At 36.7% G+C, this 21,030-nt stretch overlaps 1 protein-coding gene across 2 annotated transcripts in view; it reads right to left on the minus strand.

Annotated features, from left to right (window-relative positions):
* Positions 1-21,030, minus strand: part of LOC117321974 (disks large-associated protein 4-like) — a 51,638-nt gene that overhangs the window by 10,099 nt on the left and 20,509 nt on the right. For both annotated transcript variants that reach the window (XM_033876627.1, XM_033876628.1), the window contains 2 exons: positions 7,458-8,077; positions 118-223 (listed from right to left, as the gene is read on the minus strand). In XM_033876627.1, coding sequence (XP_033732518.1) covers positions 118-223; positions 7,458-8,077 — 726 coding nt within the window. The remainder of the gene's footprint in view (positions 1-117; positions 224-7,457; positions 8,078-21,030) is intronic.

Below are 21,030 nucleotides of genomic sequence, written 5' to 3' on the forward strand. Positions count from 1 at the left end.
ACCACAAAACTTTCCCATCAACCGGAAAAGGTCATCCTGGGTTAAGCTGGACCAATTGGATATATCTATAGGTGGATTGATATCAAGTTATGGTGAGCTCTCTGCACCAGTCATTACCTTCCTCGGGGACCTCGTCGCATTGCAGATCCACTTCCACATGTGCACAGTGCGATGATAGACTGTTCTTCTCCAATTCTGTCAACCGTAGGAAGTATGCTCCATCCTGGAAGTATAAAATAATACAAAATCATGAATTCTATATTGGTTGTCAGATCAAAAGTAGATTTAAGTTTGTATGGAATGTAATTCAAAGCTAACAATGCTGTGCCTTAGACAAGTTTTTACAGTGGCTTTATACAGGGACTTGTATTACAACAACATATACATAACAGTATGTACTAACATATGGTCAGTGTTCTAAGAAAAATCAATATGAACACTCACATTGGTATTTGTACATGACAATGTATATATATATACAGTGATACATACATGTACATCGGAGATGCTGAATGTTTGTAGGGAAGCACTTCCCATATTGATAAAGATGAGACATGAAAAAGCTTTTTGTTAAAATGGAACAACCGGTCATCAGTTATATTTGAATTGTACACTCTAGACTATATGCATTTACTCCGTTTAGAATTGGAAAAGTGTTTCGAATTCACACAAACAAATAGCCGCAGGCCAGTGAATCTATTTAATCCATTCCTGTTTTGGAAAGGAAGGGTCAGATGAAATGGTTAAGTAAATATTCCAGAAGTTCAGAATCAATTTACAGGATTTACATGTATAAGCACTTATCATGCATTTACACTAATATGTAAGTGGTCATGAATATCATTTATCATTTTACAGAGCAGTTGGAGAACCACAACTCTTAATTGTATCAAGATCTAGAGTCTCGCATTAAATTACTGACACACTTTTAGACTTTTAAATTTGTGGCAACAATTTTTACCTAACTGTAAGTTATATGTGTATCTAATTTAGTTGAACCATTTAGTTGACTTCAAAAATTAAAAAAAAAAACAAAAAAAAAACCAAAAAAACTGGAAAATGTTTGTAAGACATATAATGCTCCTGCTGCCACTTAACACCACAAAATACAGTTTAGTGAGGATCACATAAGCAGTTCCCGAGGATTAGCTAGTTATGATTACATTGCATTGGTACACGACACGACAGGGAAGACATGGGTAACATTTTATGCCCCCAAACCCCCCACCCCCAAAAAAAATTTCATGGCAGGGGCATAAAAATAAATGCTAATTAAGAAATGCCAATAATTTAAGTAATCTTCCATACGTATACCAATGCAACTGATTTAGTTCTACAATATCCTTATCAAAATCACATAAGTGTACACAGTAACATGTCTGCCTTAAACATGACTTGACCACATTTCCTATATTTGATACACTTGAAACAGGCTAGGTAAAAGACAACAACATGACCAGGATTCAAAACCAGGTCTTTAGATGCTGTCAGGACTCAAACTTAACCTATAGGACCTCAGACAGTATATACATTCTAACCATTTGATCTCCTTCTATTAGTCAACAGCATAATCAGCCCAGTCCAGTTCCCCTACACTCCTCCCTCCTTTCAACAAAATCTTCCACCTTGAAGACTGACTATATATCACCTTCCATGGGTATTTAGTTGGGTGCCAAATAGGAGAGGGAAAATGTAACGACCCACCTGGGACTCATCAACGACCCACCTGGGACTCATCAACGACCCGACTGGGACTCACCAACGACCCACCTGGGACTCATCAACGACCCGACTGGGACTCACCAACGACCCACCTGGGACTCATCAACTACCCGACTGGGACTCATCAACGACCAGACTGGGACTCACCAACGACCCGACTGGGACTCATCAACTACCCGACTGGGACTCATCAACTTCCCGACTGGGACTCATCAACTACCCGACTGGGACTCTTCAACGACCCGACTGGGACTCTTCAACTACCCGACTGGGACTCTTCAACTACCCGACTGGGACTCTTCAACGACCCGACTGGGACTCATCAACTACCCACCTGGGACTCATCAACGACCCGACTGGGACTCATCAATGACCCGACTGGGACTCACCAACGACCCGACTGGGACTCATCAACGACCCGACTGGGACTCACCAACGACCAGACTTGGACTCACCAACGACCCGACTGGGACTCATCAATGACCCGACTGGAACTCATCAACGACCAGACTTGGACTCATCAACGACCAGACTTGGACACACCAACTACCCGACTGGGACTCACCAACGACCCACCTGGGACTCATCAACTACCCACCTGGGACTCATCAACTACCCGACTGGGACTCACCAACGACCCGACTGGGACTCATCAACTACCCGACTGGGACTCACCAACGACCCACCTGGGACTCATTAACTAACCGACTGGGACTCACCAACGACCCGACTGGGACTCATCAACTACCCGACTGGGACTCACCAACGACCCACCTGGGACTCATCAACGACCCGACTGGGACTCATCAACTACCCGACTGGGACTCATCAACTTCCCGACTGGGACTCACCAACGACCCGACTGGGACTCATCAACGACCAGACTTGGACTCATCAACTACCCGACTGGGACTCACCAACGACCCGACTGGAACTCATCAACTTCCCGACTGGGACTCATCAACGACCAGACTGGGACTCATCAATGACCCGACTGGGACTCATCAACGACCCGACTGGGACTCATCAACGACCCACCTGGGACTCATCAACGACCCCACCTGGGACTCATCAACGACCCGACTGGGACTCATCAACTACCCGACTGGGACTCATCAATGACCCACCTGGGACTCATCAACTACCCGACTGGGACTCATCAACGACCCACCTGGGACTCATCAACGACCCGACTGGGACTCATCAACTACCCGACTGGGACTCATCAACGACCCGACTGGGACTCATCAACGACCAGACTTGGACTCATCAACGACCAGACTTGGACTCATCAACTACCCGACTGGGACTCACCAACGACCCGACTGGAACTCATCAACTTCCCGACTGGGACTCATCAACGACCGACTGGGACTCATCATGACCCGACTGGGACTCACTCAACGACCCGACTGGGACTCATCACTGACCCGACTGGGACTCATCAACGACCCGGGACCTGGGACTTCATCAAACGACCCCGACTGGGACTCATCAACGACCCGACTGGGACTCATCAACTACCCGACTGGGACTCATCAACTACCCGACTGGGACTCATCAACGACCAGACTTGGACTCATCAACGACCAGACTTGGACTCATCAACTACCCGACTGGGACTCATCAACGGCCAGACTTGGACTCATCAACGACCAGACTGGGACTCATCAACTGACCGACTGGACTCATCAATACCGGACTGAACCTCAACTACCCGACTGGACTCATCAACTACCCGACGGACTCATCAACTACCGGACTGGACTCATCAACTAGACCCAGACTGGGACTCATCAACACCAGACTTGGACCTCTCTCATCAAACCCGACTGGGACTCATCAATACCAGACTGACTCATCACACCACTGGGACTCATCAACCCAACTGACTCACAACCCCGACTGGGTACCCGCAACGGCCAGACTTGGACTCATCAACGACCAGACTGGGACTCATCAACGGCCAGACTTGGACTCATACCTGTGACCTCCAAACTCCAGACAGACTATACCATTTGAGCTACCTGGCCACTGGCGTTCTTATCATGATTAACCATGCCCATGCACTTTATATCAAAATTTTGAACAATTATCGAATATTTGCAGGAAACAATACAGATATATCAAAATTATTGACTAAACATAATCAAGCTTCAATTTAACAATATTAACATCCTCAGACTTTCCAATAATATACAGTATTAGTAACCTTGTGGTGAACACTGAGACAACCATGGTATTGTAATATAACATAAGAAAAGATATATATTTATAGTATTAAGGTCAGCTGGTGTGAGTTATACAGACCTTACAAATTCACCATTTAAAGTAATGACTAATTCAGAACTTTTGTGCTTTGTCTGATGAAGGTGTGTGACAGCTTTAATAAAAATTTAACACAACACTACCTTTCCTGTTATAGCTAGGTATCAATAGTTATAATCTGAATCTACACAAGTCATGACTCAACTAAAACCTGAAATGGTGATCATGAGAAAGTGTGTACCTATATAGACCCAGAGAGATCTAATCCCCAATCTCCTACAGTAGTTATAGATATTATAGGTTAATTGACATGTTTTACAATCGGTACAGTGTACATGTTTACATGTATGACAAATTCTGGTCACCAGACACCTTATGCTACTGTTTGTATTACGCATGTCTTTTAGACAAATACATCCACAACATTATGTACCTATATACATAATTACCCAGTATGTATAATTACCATCCTGAACTCCAGTCAGCGGATCATAGGATATGATGCATAGGGTATACATAGATATACGTATAGATATAGGTGCACATTATCAGTGAAAACGAGTTATTATATAATTGATTAGTTTAAATATTAAATATAAGAGGCTCCAGATTTGTCAGCAAGTAGTATACATATTGTTGATTTTCAAATCATCATGATTTTAAATTGCATTGTCTCGATATGTACACTGATCATGAATGGCATAATGCCACAATAACATTCACATAGCCAGCTATAGGTATATATACTGTATACCTATATACCAGGTATACCGGTGAGTGTGGCCTTCTTGGGGAGTAAGTTTATAATACATTGCAATCTAATCTGTTACATAATATCTACAAAAAATGTGTTTTATGCATGTACTGCACACATCAATGTTAATAATCTGTCCCTGATAACAATATACAACTGTATCTCTCTGAATCTCTGTAATCAATGCCAATTCTCCCCACATAGAACCTAAACCAAATGAATAGACAGTATGTACAATGCATTGCTAAACAATAAATACAGTGAATTCAGATTTTTTTCTTGAGTACACTTGAAAATTGGCTGAAGTGTCAGATCGCTGGTGTAAGAATTATTTTCCCATACAACTATTTTTGGCTTCACATCAAGAAATATAAGTGTGATTGAACTCTATAGTTATAGGACTTAGCGTGTTGTTTGGCCAGGTTTTATATACATTGTGGTATTTTGTGGGCGCTGGTCTGGGGTATCTACCTACCCTGTAGGTAACAGGTATATATAATTATCAAACTTCAGCTCACAGTGCCAAATGTACATGTTCAGGGTCGTATTATAACTCGCAAAAATGGCTGTTAAAGCTTCAAAATATTTTCCTGCTTAGTCCAGATAGCCTTGAATTATACATTATGTACATTAAATAATGTGAGATTGAATCACATCATGACACTTTCAAATTTAAAGATAACAATTCCAATGTAACTTAGTAGAGAAGTTTACTTTAGCATGCATATATGCATGGCCACCAAAAATTTTGATCAAAATTTTAAATGTTTAAAAGTTACACATATAAATTGAGAATGCAATCATATATAATTATCTTTAAACAAAAAATTGCAATGTTCAATAAATAATAACATTTCAACATCTTAATGATATTTTTTTAGTAAGATCAATAATTATATATCAGGACAGCAATTTGAGAATAAAGGCAAAAATCTTTAACATTTGCCTAAAACTATCTATAGCTAATAAAGGTGAACAGAATTTTGTGGAATGTTGTTAATTTTTTCTCCTTTTTACACAAAATCTCAAATTACTTCTAAATATCTAAAGATTCCATTGAACAAGATATAGTTCAATAATATAACAAGAAATATATGTTCTCTGTTGAACATTAAATTGATACTTGTTGATATGAAATATAAGTACATCACGCAGAGTTCCCAAATATTTGGAAAAGTTGGCTGGATTTATAAGACTGTTGTAGGAAGTAGCTAGCTTAGGTATCTGTTCACAAATTACAGTGGTCTATAGCTAGTCGACCTGAAATAGCTGACATATTTTACCTATCTGTAAAATGTGTATAAACCATATACCTTACAGACAACATACAGGACAGCTCAGACTTCAGGTGATAAAAGCTCTATATATAAGCTTAGTCAGCTTTAAAATACAGAATTCGAAGAAAACAATAATTATGTTTTATTTTATAAATACGAAGTGGAACACAGGAAGTTTTTTAAATGCAGCTGATCATTAATAACTGGTATAATAATTAATCATTAAAAAGGCTTAGTAAGTTATATTAGTTAATAATATGAAGGCATTGTTAGATTTCTGATATAAAAGCTTAACAAAATTCTATCTAAATACCCGATTTACTACTAAAATTTAAATTGGAAATCAAGACATATATACATCATGTTCGTGCTGATATTTTAATTTGAGAACACTTTTTGTTATCAGGTATATTTATGATATTACAGTTTTTTTCCCCTGTGGAACATGTTTATATAGAAGATAACAAATTAAAACACCAGATAAATCGTAGTGCTGACAGGTCGTAATCTACTGTAATGCCTGCTAGGTCACAATGAACTTTATCATCACAATTGATTTCGATATTGCCATCAATACACCATGGCCACCGATAGTGGGACATATATCAGTGTTATTACATAGCTATCTATTACCATCTACCACTTTCTATACTAATTATGTAAGGCACCATGGCCACCGATAGTGGGACATATATCAGTGTTATTACATAACTATCTATTACCATCTACCACTTTCTAAACTAATTATATGTAAGGCACCAGGCCATTCATCAATAACCAGACATTGATATGTTCTGGCCTAATTAATAACAAACATAAAACAGGGCTTTTTCTCACTGGTTTGGGAAAGGGCCTTTTTGTCTCATTTTGAGAAGAAAATTGGTGAATTGGGAAAGTTTTTTTCAGGATTAAACTGCAAATTTTGGGAATTTGGCTTAAATATGAAATAATTTCAATTGAGAATAATGGGACCCATTAATGGGCCCAAAAAGCCCCCAAAAAAATTCCTGTAAAACAATGAGATAATTATCAAAGAACTGTTAATTGTAGCTAGCTGTCCTATATAGCTATAGACTTATAAACTATAATCAGGATCACTGTCATTACATAAACTATAAACATACTTCAGACCTGGATTCATATCGACTAGGATTCAACATTTATGTATGCCATTTAGTTAATGATGTAAATGAGGTGGTAGTTATTGACCGAAAAAAATGACCCAACTACAAAGTCTAACTTAAGAGTTTCCGTACTCTGATCATGACTCATATAAAACTTCAAGGGAACATGACTTAGGTATAGATGCATGACCTCGATAGATCTATTTATAGCAGCTGGTACTCGTGACCTACTTATGGTATTGAGATGACCGACTTACAGTGTTCTTGCATGAGCTGTGGTACATAAAAGCGTATCAATCATTTCAGCCTTACCAGTTTTGGATCCCCAGTTGGATATCTCTCATCAGATAAAGTATGTCCATTTTCCATTCCATTGCAGTCTCCGTTTGACACCCCATTACACAAGTCCTCTCCGTTCGGTAGGTCCCCGTGGCTACCAAGCGATGATGTCACAGACAGGGGCTGTGGCGAAATTAATCCAAACTCATAACCACGCTCACTACTAGTCCTTCGCACATCAGGGGAAGTAACTTTAGTCACAGGCATCGTGTCTGGGGACAACAAGTCTGACCGTGATGAAGACACACTTGAAAAAGGTGAACGTTTCTCAATGTCGCTGTACGATGAGTATTGACTGTATTTACCGTAGCCACTCACAGCACAACTCAGCTTTAGATAAGACGGTGACTTAGTACACTCCTGTAAAGGGAGGTCACCACTCTCCGCAAGCTTCGGCATGCTGCTGATGTTAAGTCCATTGTCGTGTGTTGGCTCGCTCTGTGTGCGCCGTCCCGATTTCACAGCAGGAATTGCAGGTGTGCTGGCTGCTAGGGGACTGAGGGGTCGTTCTGAGGTCAAGGTCAAGAGGTTATCGCCATGGTGTCCTATGTTGCCGTCAACAGCATCAGTCACACTAAGCGACGGTTCACTCACTGAAACAAAATAAAACAAGGTCAATATTGACTTTATAAGTCCAGGTGGGAGAGATGAACAAGGATGAAGATAGCTATAAACCAGATCGTGGTATGAATCTGCTCTTGTCATGCGATGTGCCGACAAAGTATAAGCTACTAAGTCTATTAAACACCTACCAGCAGCCAAGTTTTTCTGTAAGTAGAGGCTTGTAAACCCACACTAGTTACCACGCCACATATTACAGATGAATTCTAGAGTGTAGATATATGTTTCAAGCAACCAGGAAATCCTCTAAAATTTGATTTGCCAAGAATATATATATATATATACACAGAGTCACACACACCGAAGTATACTGTAATCAGATTTATTGTCACGCTATCCGGTATTGAAACACTATAACACCAATGTAGACATATTGAATAATTGAAGAGGATGCTGATGAAGGTTAAATCTCTTTATAATGGTAATACATCATGCTCTACTGAGCAGGTTGTCTTCAGTTTGTTGTGTTTTAACCCTCCCAGGGCTGATTTGTTTAGAAACACTACTTGAATAGCTAATTATTAAGTCACATAAACTAAGCCAGTCCTCAGATCCAAATCAGTTTAACTTTACACATTAACTTCAGGCTTATTAAAACCCCTGAACTGCTTCTATGAACTGGCAATATCACACTGCAATTACAACTTATAAAATATAATATACCTGTCATTAAATCAGGAATTGTCAAGTCTTTAAACATTGACTGACGGAGTCTTCCATATTTTCATTTCATTTAATTGTTATCAGATTTTTTTTTTTTTTTTCAAAGCACTTTTTTTTTTTTTTTTAATTTAATGAATTATAAGACAAAAGATGAAAAGAGGAGACTAATCATTGATTAAACCAGGTGATGAGACTGGAGGAACAGAAGGAAGCAATGACGAACAGTCAGGTGACAGTGAGGCTGAAACATGCCACAGAGGAGACAAAGAGACACCCAGGCACCAGATCGTGTTTGATTCCAATAATGGCCAGACACATAACACTGCCATGATATCACTACTGGCCCTGATATGCACAGTATAGCATATGTTAAGGGCATTTATTGCCAGGGCTAGTCGCCACCTATTTGATGGTAAAATCAAGAGACTCTGAAGAAATCAAATCTAACATGGAAACATGTATTAGTGTAGACACTGTGTCTAATGTTATATATGTCATATACAGGTAATTAAACACTGGAGTACAAAATACATTTTCTCTTTCATTCTTCTAGGTAACGATTATGGAGTTTTTGCCAATTATTTGCAGATAAGTGTAATTACAATTGCAGATTTATAAACAAATTTTGTATGCATATAGAACTTTACATTTTTTGATAGACAAAGTGGGTCAGAGCATATATATATATATATGACATCAGGTTTTCATAGAATTATACTGTAGAGTTCAGGAAAATGTATACACTATATACTAACTGTACATTGCAGATTCAGAACTGCAAGCTTAAGCATGTTAAGTTGGATCTTTAAATGAATCTATAGACCATATTTGCATTGACTTTGAGCTCCTACCCAACAAAAAGAAGAAGAAAATAATAATAAAATCTAAAATATCATGGTACACGTTTCCCAATTTTACCTAGAGGCTCTAAAACCCTATACAAAATCCAAAACCCCATCTCCATGCCATTTTATTTTGGATCCCTCACCCTAACATCATCCCTCCCTCCTTGGAAATGACACTATGATATATACAGTATATATAAACATGGCCCTATAATACATACATCTGTGTGTATCAGCCTACAGAACAAACATACTAATGTACTACAATAATAGACTGACCATCATCTCCAGTCAGGAGTTGGCAGGCAACACAACAGTCGGTCACCATACATACACAGACCATATAATTGAATTATGAACCAACATTATTTCTATAAAGATGTGCCAACTTTATAATCTCCCTTTGGTCCTGATTAACCCCCTTTAACTCCTCCTGACAGTTCTGTCAGATTTCACACCATGGCCTTGAATGTAATTGCCCTTTACAATTATAACCTGCTTTTTGAGCCCTAAATAATAAACTCACGTAAATTTGCATGATATAATTAATTTATTTTCTAAAATTCTGTGCAAATGTTCTTCTTTTTCAGGGCAACAAAAATGAGAAAATATTCCTTTGAAGAAAAAAACACCCTACATTAATATACTGACACACATCTTTTTGAGTTTTCTCTTCAATGAAAGATCTTCTTAGCATCAGCATTAATTTATTTTGATGAGAAGGCATTGGTTTTTTTAAAAGTCCTTTTTAGAGAGTGCTGTTTTGATGTTACTTTTAGAAAATGTGATTGTATACTTGTGTGTAGAAATCTACATTTAGGTATTAAACAATATGGATTGGCTTGCAGCCTTGCCACATCACTATTCCAAACATGGCACACAACATTTCCTGGTAGTGTGAAATAGTACCAGGAACAAGAAGGAAGCAGATATGAGAATCTATCAAGGAAGTACCATTAATACACTCCTACAAAATCACATGAAATCTTTATATATAGAATCAAAGGACTAAGTTAATGTCCGGGTTTTTACAAAAGCTAATCGAGATTTGTCTCATGGTTAATTTATCCCTCAAATCAATGCATTATAACTAAATCAGTATAAAATCTTACATACTTCACATTATATTTTTTTTTTTAGTACTTTGATGTAAAAATCTAGATCTATATCCACATTGTTCAAAATAGCATACAAGTAAAACCATCAAAATAGCTTACAAATTAAACCATAGAAATAGCTTGCAAGTAAAACCATCACAAAAACTTACAAGTAAAACCATCAAAACATAGCTTATAAATTACAAGTAAAACCATCAAAATAGCTTACAAGCTAGCTAGTAAAACCAGCAAAATAGCTAACGAGCAAATCCATCAAAATAGCTAACGAGTAAATCCATCAAAACAGTTTTAATGTAAAACCATAAAAATAGTTTGAAATCATTAAATAATGTTAACTTATGAAACCATGTCTACATTTATGTAAATAGTACAACCATGTACCTGTATATATGTTGATAGTATAATTAATAATGAATGAAAGTTAGAATAGTAAAATTATTAATGTACACATGAATGACATCAATCATGACCATGTAGGTATGGTTTCTATATATACAGCAGCGTTAGTAAAGCTATGTTTACCATGTAATATAGATTATTGGTGAATCATCCTGTGTGATCGCCACCACATCTATGTGTGTACAGTAGTTACCTGGTGAATCATCAACAGAAAATAACTACAATCCTAGAATCAATTACCTGAAAACACACCTTACACTGCCATTAACACTGTCATCAGCAATATACACATTACACACAATCTTAAGGTGCAATCTCAACAAATATCATCATTCCCAGCACAGATCTTATTTACCTCTGAAATACAGTATAACACATTACAAGCCTTAAATGCCAACATATAATGTATTTTGAGCCAGGAATTATCAACAACTTTTCCAAATATAATTTTTTACACCTGCCAATTCCTGGCGAACAGCTACGTCACATGTTCACCAGTTTATAATAGAGATGCCAAACACAATATCCTCAGTGACCATGATATCTAAACAACTTTTAATTGTATCCAATAGTACCGCATATGATTATAATCTCAGGCGTAGTCTCATGAAGCACTATCAATACCAGTCTCTGGACTGATCATGTTCATATCTATATACAGTTGTACCTACATATATATATAGTGATACCTTAAAATTCAAATATCTTGTATGAAGAAAAGTAATCATTTCCTTTTTCACATTTTGAAATCACTGCATCAATAAATACCGACATAATATGCATATATGCATATAACCATATGGTTCTTTTCCCAAGCTTTAAGATTTAAAACCGACCAAGATTTCTAAATTCTTGGTAACAGCAAACAGTGACACCATCAAAATTCTTCCATTTGACAGATCTGATTAATTACCTTACCTGGTAACTTGATTAATAACTAACACTGGAAACTCACCATACTTGCTGGTACATTTGTACCTGTATATTTCCAGCCAACAGCTCCACATTAGTGCTGATCAAGGGTCAATAGGGCCACAAGTGGTTCTGAATCCCACACTTTCACTACCACAACTACTAATACATATATACATCAAACCATTGTGTCCTATAACATCAATATTCTTAAACTCGGTTCACTTGATGTTTTTGTCTAGTAATGCTCTTTCTCCTATAGTTCATGTACTATCTGGTGTTTGCTGAGTGCGAGGCAAGCACCTGATGACATCATTAACATTTAAATAGCATTTCTGTGACACTTTTTTTCTGTCCAAATGCCTCTGCAATGAATTCCACACTTGAACTTGTCAAGGTTTTTGTTCACACCAGTATTTAAATTCTCATCACAGAATTTTTTTTAAAGGATCCTCATTATGCATTTGGACACTTGTAATTGTACACGTTCCATTAACTGAAGGTACCAAACTCGAAGACCGTACACAAGGGACATATGTGCTGGCACCCCTACACATGAGATACTGTTCCAACAACATATGCTGTGCGGAATTGTGTGAAGAGAGACCAAATCCAGGGATTCATTCAGCAGATGGAAACTTGTCCTGACAGTTACATCACACTGACACAACAGCCATCAGCAACAACTGTATCATAACCATCCATGCTGTAGTACTACCTCACACAGCATACAGCTAGCCCCTCATCGGGCCCAAAACCGTCCCTTCACACAGCCCTTTACAAGCACCAGCCCCTTCAACCTGTGGCCCTGCAGCTACAGGGAGACTTGCTACATGTAGACTCCTGCGGCTCTGCCTGGAGACAAATTGTGTGGCTGGTTTCTCAGTAGACACTACCAGAATTCACTTGAAAATCCATCGCCAGACAATTCTTGGGCTCTGACTATTTTTTCCCCCATTTTAATCAATAGTGTGCAGTGTTTTTTCTCGGTGACCTAATACAGCGAGTACAATCTATAATATCAACATCAATCTGATCGTCATTATTTTCTATCTTTTAAGCAATCATCCCTTGGGGTTATAGTTCCTCTGATTAATTGTCCCAGTAGAGTATTCTCCCCTTGATTTCAATGACGTCACATCAGCAGTACTTTATAGAGTTGATGACAATAAGTTATGTCAGTTGGCCAATCTTCTGTATCATGCATATTAGCCAGTTTATGTTGACTTATCATAAAAAAAACCACTGATAAATCAGCCCCTAAGTTTTAGTAAAGAATTGCCTAACTAAATTTGTAAAATAGGTTATCTCCCCCTGGTCTGAAACTTCTAATTCAAGAAACAAAACTGATAAAGCTAAATTATATTTATAATTTTAATGTTCTACAGCACAGTGGGGCCAATCTACTTACAGATTTTCCCTTAAAAAATTACCCTAAATCCTTCCTCAAGATAACAACCCATTGGTTTCAAAACTGTTCCATACTGTACTCAATATCATGATAATAAATGTCAGTTGAGTAGTCTAAGCAACAAGCTGATGCAGCAACACAATGACCATCAATTGTATCCAGCTGTATCTCTCTTTACAATGACTTTTTCTCATGATCACATACAAAGTTACATTATCAGAAACACAATATCTCTCTAACCAATCTAATTAAAATTTGATATTCAATTTAACTCATACCGAGTTCAATTGAACATTAAATTTAGATTGCTCCCTAACCTATTACTGTTAATTTTAATCCTGCCACAAAATGGAGTTATCTCGGATAACTCGAATACCCCGCTTAACTCGAAGTACCTCGCCGGTCCCGGCCGAATTCGCTCTTTATCTTAGTAAAAAAAACTCTGATAATTCGAATTCGGATAACTCGAAAAACTCGGATAATACGAAGTAAAATTTGGTCCCAACAATAAGAATCCTACTTGAAATGTTCGAATAACTCGAAGTATAATTTTCGTCGATCGGTGGCAAACGCCGACATTTTTTAAGAGCTAAATTCCGTTTGTAGTACTGAACATATCGGCACTACTAACCTACATGCTATTATAAGTGTTTCATAAATTCATAAAAGAAATTGTCGGTTGAATCTTATAACAAAAAGTCTTGGTGATAAAAAGTACTGCTTTACTTACATCAGGTAATTTCCCAAGGCGGTCGCCGATATCAGTACACACGATAGTCAACAACTCATCTACCCGTTCGCTCAAGCGGAACTAATCTCTGATACACCGGTAGATCTACCCGGCTGATGTTTTTACAGGTGTAGTAATGACACAGTCACCGACGCCTATTAAATCTTTAAACTGCTGAAACAATAGCGTAATTACTGCCGAGGTGTTCAGAGTACAACTGTAACTGTCAGTGCTGTCTATTAAATCGGATAAAACGCCAACTCAGTTACAGTAACATTTTATACGCACATGCGCAGCCCAACTTCCGGTGCTAATACACATGGAAATGGCGTGGTTATCAGTAAAAAGTAAGTAGGCCGATCAAACAGTATTTTATATATGTCCAATAAAAGGTAATGGTTCTGTTACGTTTTGTATGCAATCTGTGTTAAACTTAAACGGTTATTTGTTTTGACATTAATAACTTGTTATTTTGTCGAATTCCGTTTTATCGTTTTCCTTTTGCAAACATGACTTGCACATCAGATCGTTATTGAAGTGACTAAGTGAAAGAAACTTTATCGTGACTGTATATCGGCAAAACTACACCAAATTACAAGTGACATAACGAAACATTACATATATATATTTACATGTATTGACTAGTCTTTACACTGATCTGGTGAGCGACGGAGCGAAGTTATTATGATTATATAATGTTGACAAATATTGACCAAACTTTTCACCAAAAACGATAACTCGCTTAATTCGAACACTCGGATAACTCGAAATTTTTTCGTGGTCCCGTCGACTTCGAGTTAACGAAATTCCACTGTACACCTGTATATATATATTTTTTGGCCCTCGAAACAACCAATTTTCATTCCTATATCTAAACCACTATAATATAACTAACTATTCTCTGTCTTGTAAATTCATCTGACTACATAAATACCCGATATTAGTGAAGTGGTCAGCCATTTCACTAAGCGTTCCTCTTGATAATGCACTTTGGTCAATATGGAAATAAGCCTTGTAGAAGTAACAAAACCAGTATATATAGATAGGCTTACGCTGGTCTCAATACACAACCAGACATCAATAATACTACTGGTCAATATATATATACTACATTCATGATGTTATTGTAAGTAATTGTGACATGTTTACTTGGGTTAAATGGGGGTCTCTCGAGACAGGAATTCATCACATATACAAGCTGTCATACAAACTTTCTTCTACTTGTATGTATCAAGAGTATCAACATATTTTTCTTCAAAACAAACTGGAGAAAAACATAAATATACTAAGGAATATAGAATATCCTATTCCTTATCATGAGATTTGTAGGTGGAGGTTTCTCAAAACTCAAACTGGAACATTACTCAGAATGTTTTTGTGATCTTATCTGCTGGGTTTAACTAATGTACAGTTTGTAATTGGAAAAGATTTTGCTCAGATCCTGAACAAACAAGCACAGTACATAGTAGCTATATCGCTAAATACTCTGACAAAAACCCAATGAAAACAAAATAATTTCACTTCAATGATCCATACAGATATATCCAATGATTCCAATCACTTTTTTTAGCCTTTAAACCATAAAGCTAAAGTACAAAACTGAATGTTGTTTAAGTATTTCTATGCTCTTTATAAACTGTTGAAATATTAGTATATTTCAAGAAAAGACACATTTTCACACACCAATGTATCTTTTCTATAGACTATATCAAGCTACTGTTTCTTGTCTTAATTGGTACCTTGTTATCATTGCTGACGGAGCTTGCAGATCTACAATTGAGCAATACACAATGATAAAACATGATATATCGTATTGACTTCAAATTCCTCTGATTTATCACAATACAACATGTACATGCACTTTCCCAAATTAGATTGGTCCTACGATAAAATTGTAATTAACCAGGGCCAATCTTCTACCAATTTGATGTTCTGCCAGGACAACGGAAGCATTGCCACCATTACCACTGCCACTGTGGCCATCAAATGTGCGGCTATCAAAGGAAGCTGGGATGGAGGCTGGACATCAAAAGGATGTGGCATTATAGTTGTTCACTTGGGTAAGTGAATCCACATCACTTTGTTTTATTGTTTTGTTACACTTTCCATTGTCAGCCCAATATTGAGAAATAATATATATTACAAGGAGTACATCTACTCAATCAATGATGAAGGAAATTACAAAATGAATCTCCAAAGTTTATATTTCGATATAATGTAACAGCTGTTATAGGGACAACTTTGATATTTTTCTATTAGATTTTGGAAGTTTCAATGCCCTTTCCAAACAAATAACAACTAAATTTCAAGAAGCCAAGGAATCTGTTGGGGTGTATATTGTACATGATGTTCATAAACACAATACAAAATTGTCGGACATGTTTACGACAATGTTGAGGAAATCACTTTAACCACATTTTCCAGTCTTTGTTTATGAACATTTATGAAATATTTTCCCCACTTGACCGACAAGTCTCCATTACGTAAGTATGATGTTGAATAATGTAGTACATTTACATTATATCTGAAATAATTGTTCATGTATCATAAATATTACAGACCATTGCCATAGATACTTTCAGCTTCAAATACTGTACAGAAAAAGACCCTGCCCACAAATAAGACCCTGCCCACAAATAAGACCCTGCCTACAAATATACCCTGCCCACAAATAACCTGCCTTCATTTTTGCTGAACCATCGATTCTTAAATTGTAGGCTAAAAGTGGTTCATAAAAAAGCTCTCTTAAAACTCAAATACATTTACACCACGAGATGGGGCTTATTTGAGGATAAATATTGCATGGAACTAAACTTTTACACTACGAGAGGGGGCTTATTAGAGGATTAATAAGGTACTATACTTTAACACCAGAAGAGGGGCTTATTTGGGGATAAATAAAGTACTAAACTTATGCAATAGGGAAGGGAGTTTATATGACGATAAATTAGGAACTAAACTTATGCACTACGGGAGGAGGCTTATTTGAGGATAAGTACGGTTCTAAACTTAAACACTTGGGTGGGCTTATTTGAGAATAAATACCAGTACAGTACTAAACTTTTACACTAGTGGAGAGGGCTTATTTGAGGATAAATACAGTACTAAACTTTTACACTAGTGGAGAGGGCTTATTTGAGGATAAATACAGTACTAAACTTTTACACTAGTGGGGAGGGCTTATTTGAGGATAAATATGGTAGTGTGCAATAGAAGTACTTAATCAGTATAACTTCCTAAAGCTCATTTTCTGTTAAATATTTTAAAACATTTTGCAACCCCAGACATCTAATCAGGAGACATATAATATACAAGTAGTCTGTTTACCACCAAATAGTTTGTCTCACCATGACCCATATCTGTAAGCCTATTATTAAAATCCTCTTTATATATAAACTTAAACATGATCATTTATCAACACCACATTACTGATGTTCATTTTTGAAGTCTTAGCCTCAGGTGTGCATTAATCATGCATGTTAATATTCTAGGCAGAAAATAAAGTTCATTTCAGATACGTGTACACAATAACATCTAGAAGTTCATTGTACCAAGCTTAAACATTGTCTGCACTAACTTAGTCACAAATATTATATTATGACCATCCGGGAAACTAATATTGATCAAAGAAGTTAATTTAATTCTCTACAAAACACTTTGTTAAATATATTCAAAATCAACATTTTAACAATTTTAAATTAAAAACAAAAATGAATAAATAAATGATCAAAATTGAACTTTCAAATGGAAATCCTAACAGGATATCAGGTACTTTTATACGGGTTACTAACTAAAACATATTCACCGTACTGTTTTGAAATAAGTCTGTACTGAAAATCTGTGCTCCACATTACACCTACATGATATGGAACATTTAAGTCATCATGAGTAATTTGAAATATTACCTAAGAAGTTTTCTTAATTTTTTTTTTCCTCTGAAAAAGAAAAGATTTTTTATCAAAAGGATTTAAAATTATTTAGAAATCAATTACATGTACGTTATTTTTGTTGTGTAAATAACTCCATTTAAAAACAAAAATAGTCAAAATTTTATCTGAAAGTACTTGTACATGTATTTATAATCTAGATATTAAGGTAGCACATGTGATGGCTGACAATCCCTAACAGGAATTCTCCACCTCCCACAAAGTCTACAACATTCTTTACCACAGACAACAGTGACCCTGTAGCTCCTACTGACAGCAACCATGTACACAGTACATCATTACAGCTACACAATATACACAACAAATTAAACAGAAAATGCTACCCAATTTATATAAATACTGCCTAATTCTGTTAATATAAAATGTGTCCCTCCCCTGTAGTAGGTTAGACTTGAACACTCAAACTGTATGTATATGTAGACATTTTTATGATCCAAATTATACACTTTGACGTAACTAAGACTCATTTAATACAGCTTAAATTCTACAAAATCTGGATTAGAATTGACAAAAAGAAAACTTTTGAATATTAAAAAATTCTGAGCTAAAATGACATGCCTGTAAAAATCTTGTTTTGGAAAAAGCTACAAACTTTTTAAAATGATTACATAATGAAAATCTGTTAATGATATTATATATATATTTTTTTTTTAAGATTTTCCACATGACACTGGGATTAATTCTAATTATTATCTGAATATATACTGACCTGCCACGTTTAATATGAGCCAGAACTTTAACAATTTAACATATATCCTCTTCCTTGTGTGGTTAATATACACTGTAAACCTGCCCTATATGTATACTGGTGAATTGTTGGAGTGGTCCACTTTTAAACTCCTGACACCCCCTCATCACCCTGTCTGTGTTGATACAACCTCATCAGCTGGTCAAACCAAGGGTACACCAGCTGCACTTATGTTTTCAGCAGGAGCAGCACATCTCTGAAGAGCAGACACAGGAGGTAAGATGCTCAGGGGTAGGACAGGATCGAGGGTGGGATGGAGAATTTTATAGTGCTGGGAATCAGGTCAATATTCATGAAAGGCTATCAAACCTAAATTGATAATCAATTATCATTATTTGTAATGTGAACCACTGATATTTATATGCTAGGAAAGGAACAGGGAAAATCAGGCAATGATCGACAACCGACAAGGTTTTGACTAGAAAGAAACCAAAGGCAGAGGAGTGTTCTGGGCCAGGGCAGAAAACATTATCTGGGGCAGGGCAGAAAACATTATCTGGGGCAGGGCAGAAAACATTATCTGGGGCAGGACAAAACATGTGATCTAGGGCAGGGCAGAAAACATGTGATCTAGGGCAGAGCAGAAAACATGATCTTGAGAAGGGCAGAAAACATCATCTCGAGCACAGGGCAGAAAACATTATCTGGGGCAGGACAGAAAACATTACCTGGGGCAGGAGAGAAAACATGATCTTGAGAAGGGCAGAAAACATCATCTCGAGCACAGGGCAGAAAACATTATCTGGGGCAGCTAGGGCAGAAAACAAAGTGTGGACATGGATATAAACTGTTTAATATAGAGATATATGACACAGGAGTCACTGAAAGACAAAGTACACGTTCAGTTCATCGCCCTAAGAGTGAAACCTGTGACATGTAGCAGGAAAAAGTCACAAACAGTTTAGCATGATTCATATCATTTTAAACAGCTCCAATATCAAAACCATGTGGATTGAAATCTAAATAGCTGAAAATATCTACACACTTCAGGCACATTAGTCATAGAAATATATAAACAAACTTTCTTCAAAGTTATAGAATAATTTAGCTTGGCCATGCATGGCCATTTTAAAGATTAGTCAGAGATACCATAATCTATCTCTACATAGGTTAAAGTAGAATATTTTTATTGTTTGTTTGTTTTTTTAAATTAACAAAGTTTTTATTATTGTCAGATAAATACTAGTATCTAAACAATAATTTAATGTGTTGAATGAAACATTTAATGACTTGATTAAATTTCTCCAGGATCAAATCAGAACCTTTTGCTGAAATCACCCAATATTTAGTTCTGCAAATACACCATGACCAAACATTATGAATTTATATTGAATTTACTTAAAATAACCAACTTCAGTGTGTGACGTCTACATCCTCATGCAGAGCTAAAATTGTAGGATGAGTTGATCAGACAAAATCCTGACACAACATATGGACAGATATATAGACAACCTACCTGATTCCAGCGTATCCCCTAACTTTGTTGAACGGTGTAAAATGAATCATAATATTACATGCTAAATTTGTCACCATGTCGGGCTGCACCTCAGCTAGAGGTGACACTTAAACTCAAGGTGAACAATGATTAGATTTCCTTTCTAATTGTCTTATGTCCCTTTGTTCATACACAGGACATTATATATAGGCGCCTTTTAATTAATTCATTAAGTCATGCATCATATATATTCATACTTGGTAAACATAATTCATTATAATTATTTGTTTGTAACAACTTCTGGATTTCAAATTGAAAGTACAATATTCACTATCATATAGTCTCTTAGAATAAGACTTACTCCATTCATTAAACATTATATGTATATATCGTACACACATATTGTTCACAAATGGGCGTCTTGAACAGATGGAGTTACGAGAAGGAAGAAATTAACCTCCCATTCTCGTGACGGGCTCCCTGCTATGGTAAACCTCCCTCTTCATTAGTGAAGGTTGAGCCCCCCCCCCCCCCCCCCCCCCGGAAAAAAATGATTCCCACCCATTAGTAAGATGGGGCTCCCAAACCTCTTCCTTTTAGTCAGATTGGGCTTGATCTCCAAAGTAAAATCTTCATTTGCAGCATTTGGATTCAAAATTCAAGTTTTTGAAAAAAAAAATATCTTCCCCTATAATTCTCAAGATCAACCTCAGATCA

Source organism: Pecten maximus, chromosome 2, assembly GCF_902652985.1.
Source record: "Pecten maximus chromosome 2, xPecMax1.1, whole genome shotgun sequence".
Taxonomy (NCBI): domain Eukaryota; kingdom Metazoa; phylum Mollusca; class Bivalvia; order Pectinida; family Pectinidae; genus Pecten; species Pecten maximus.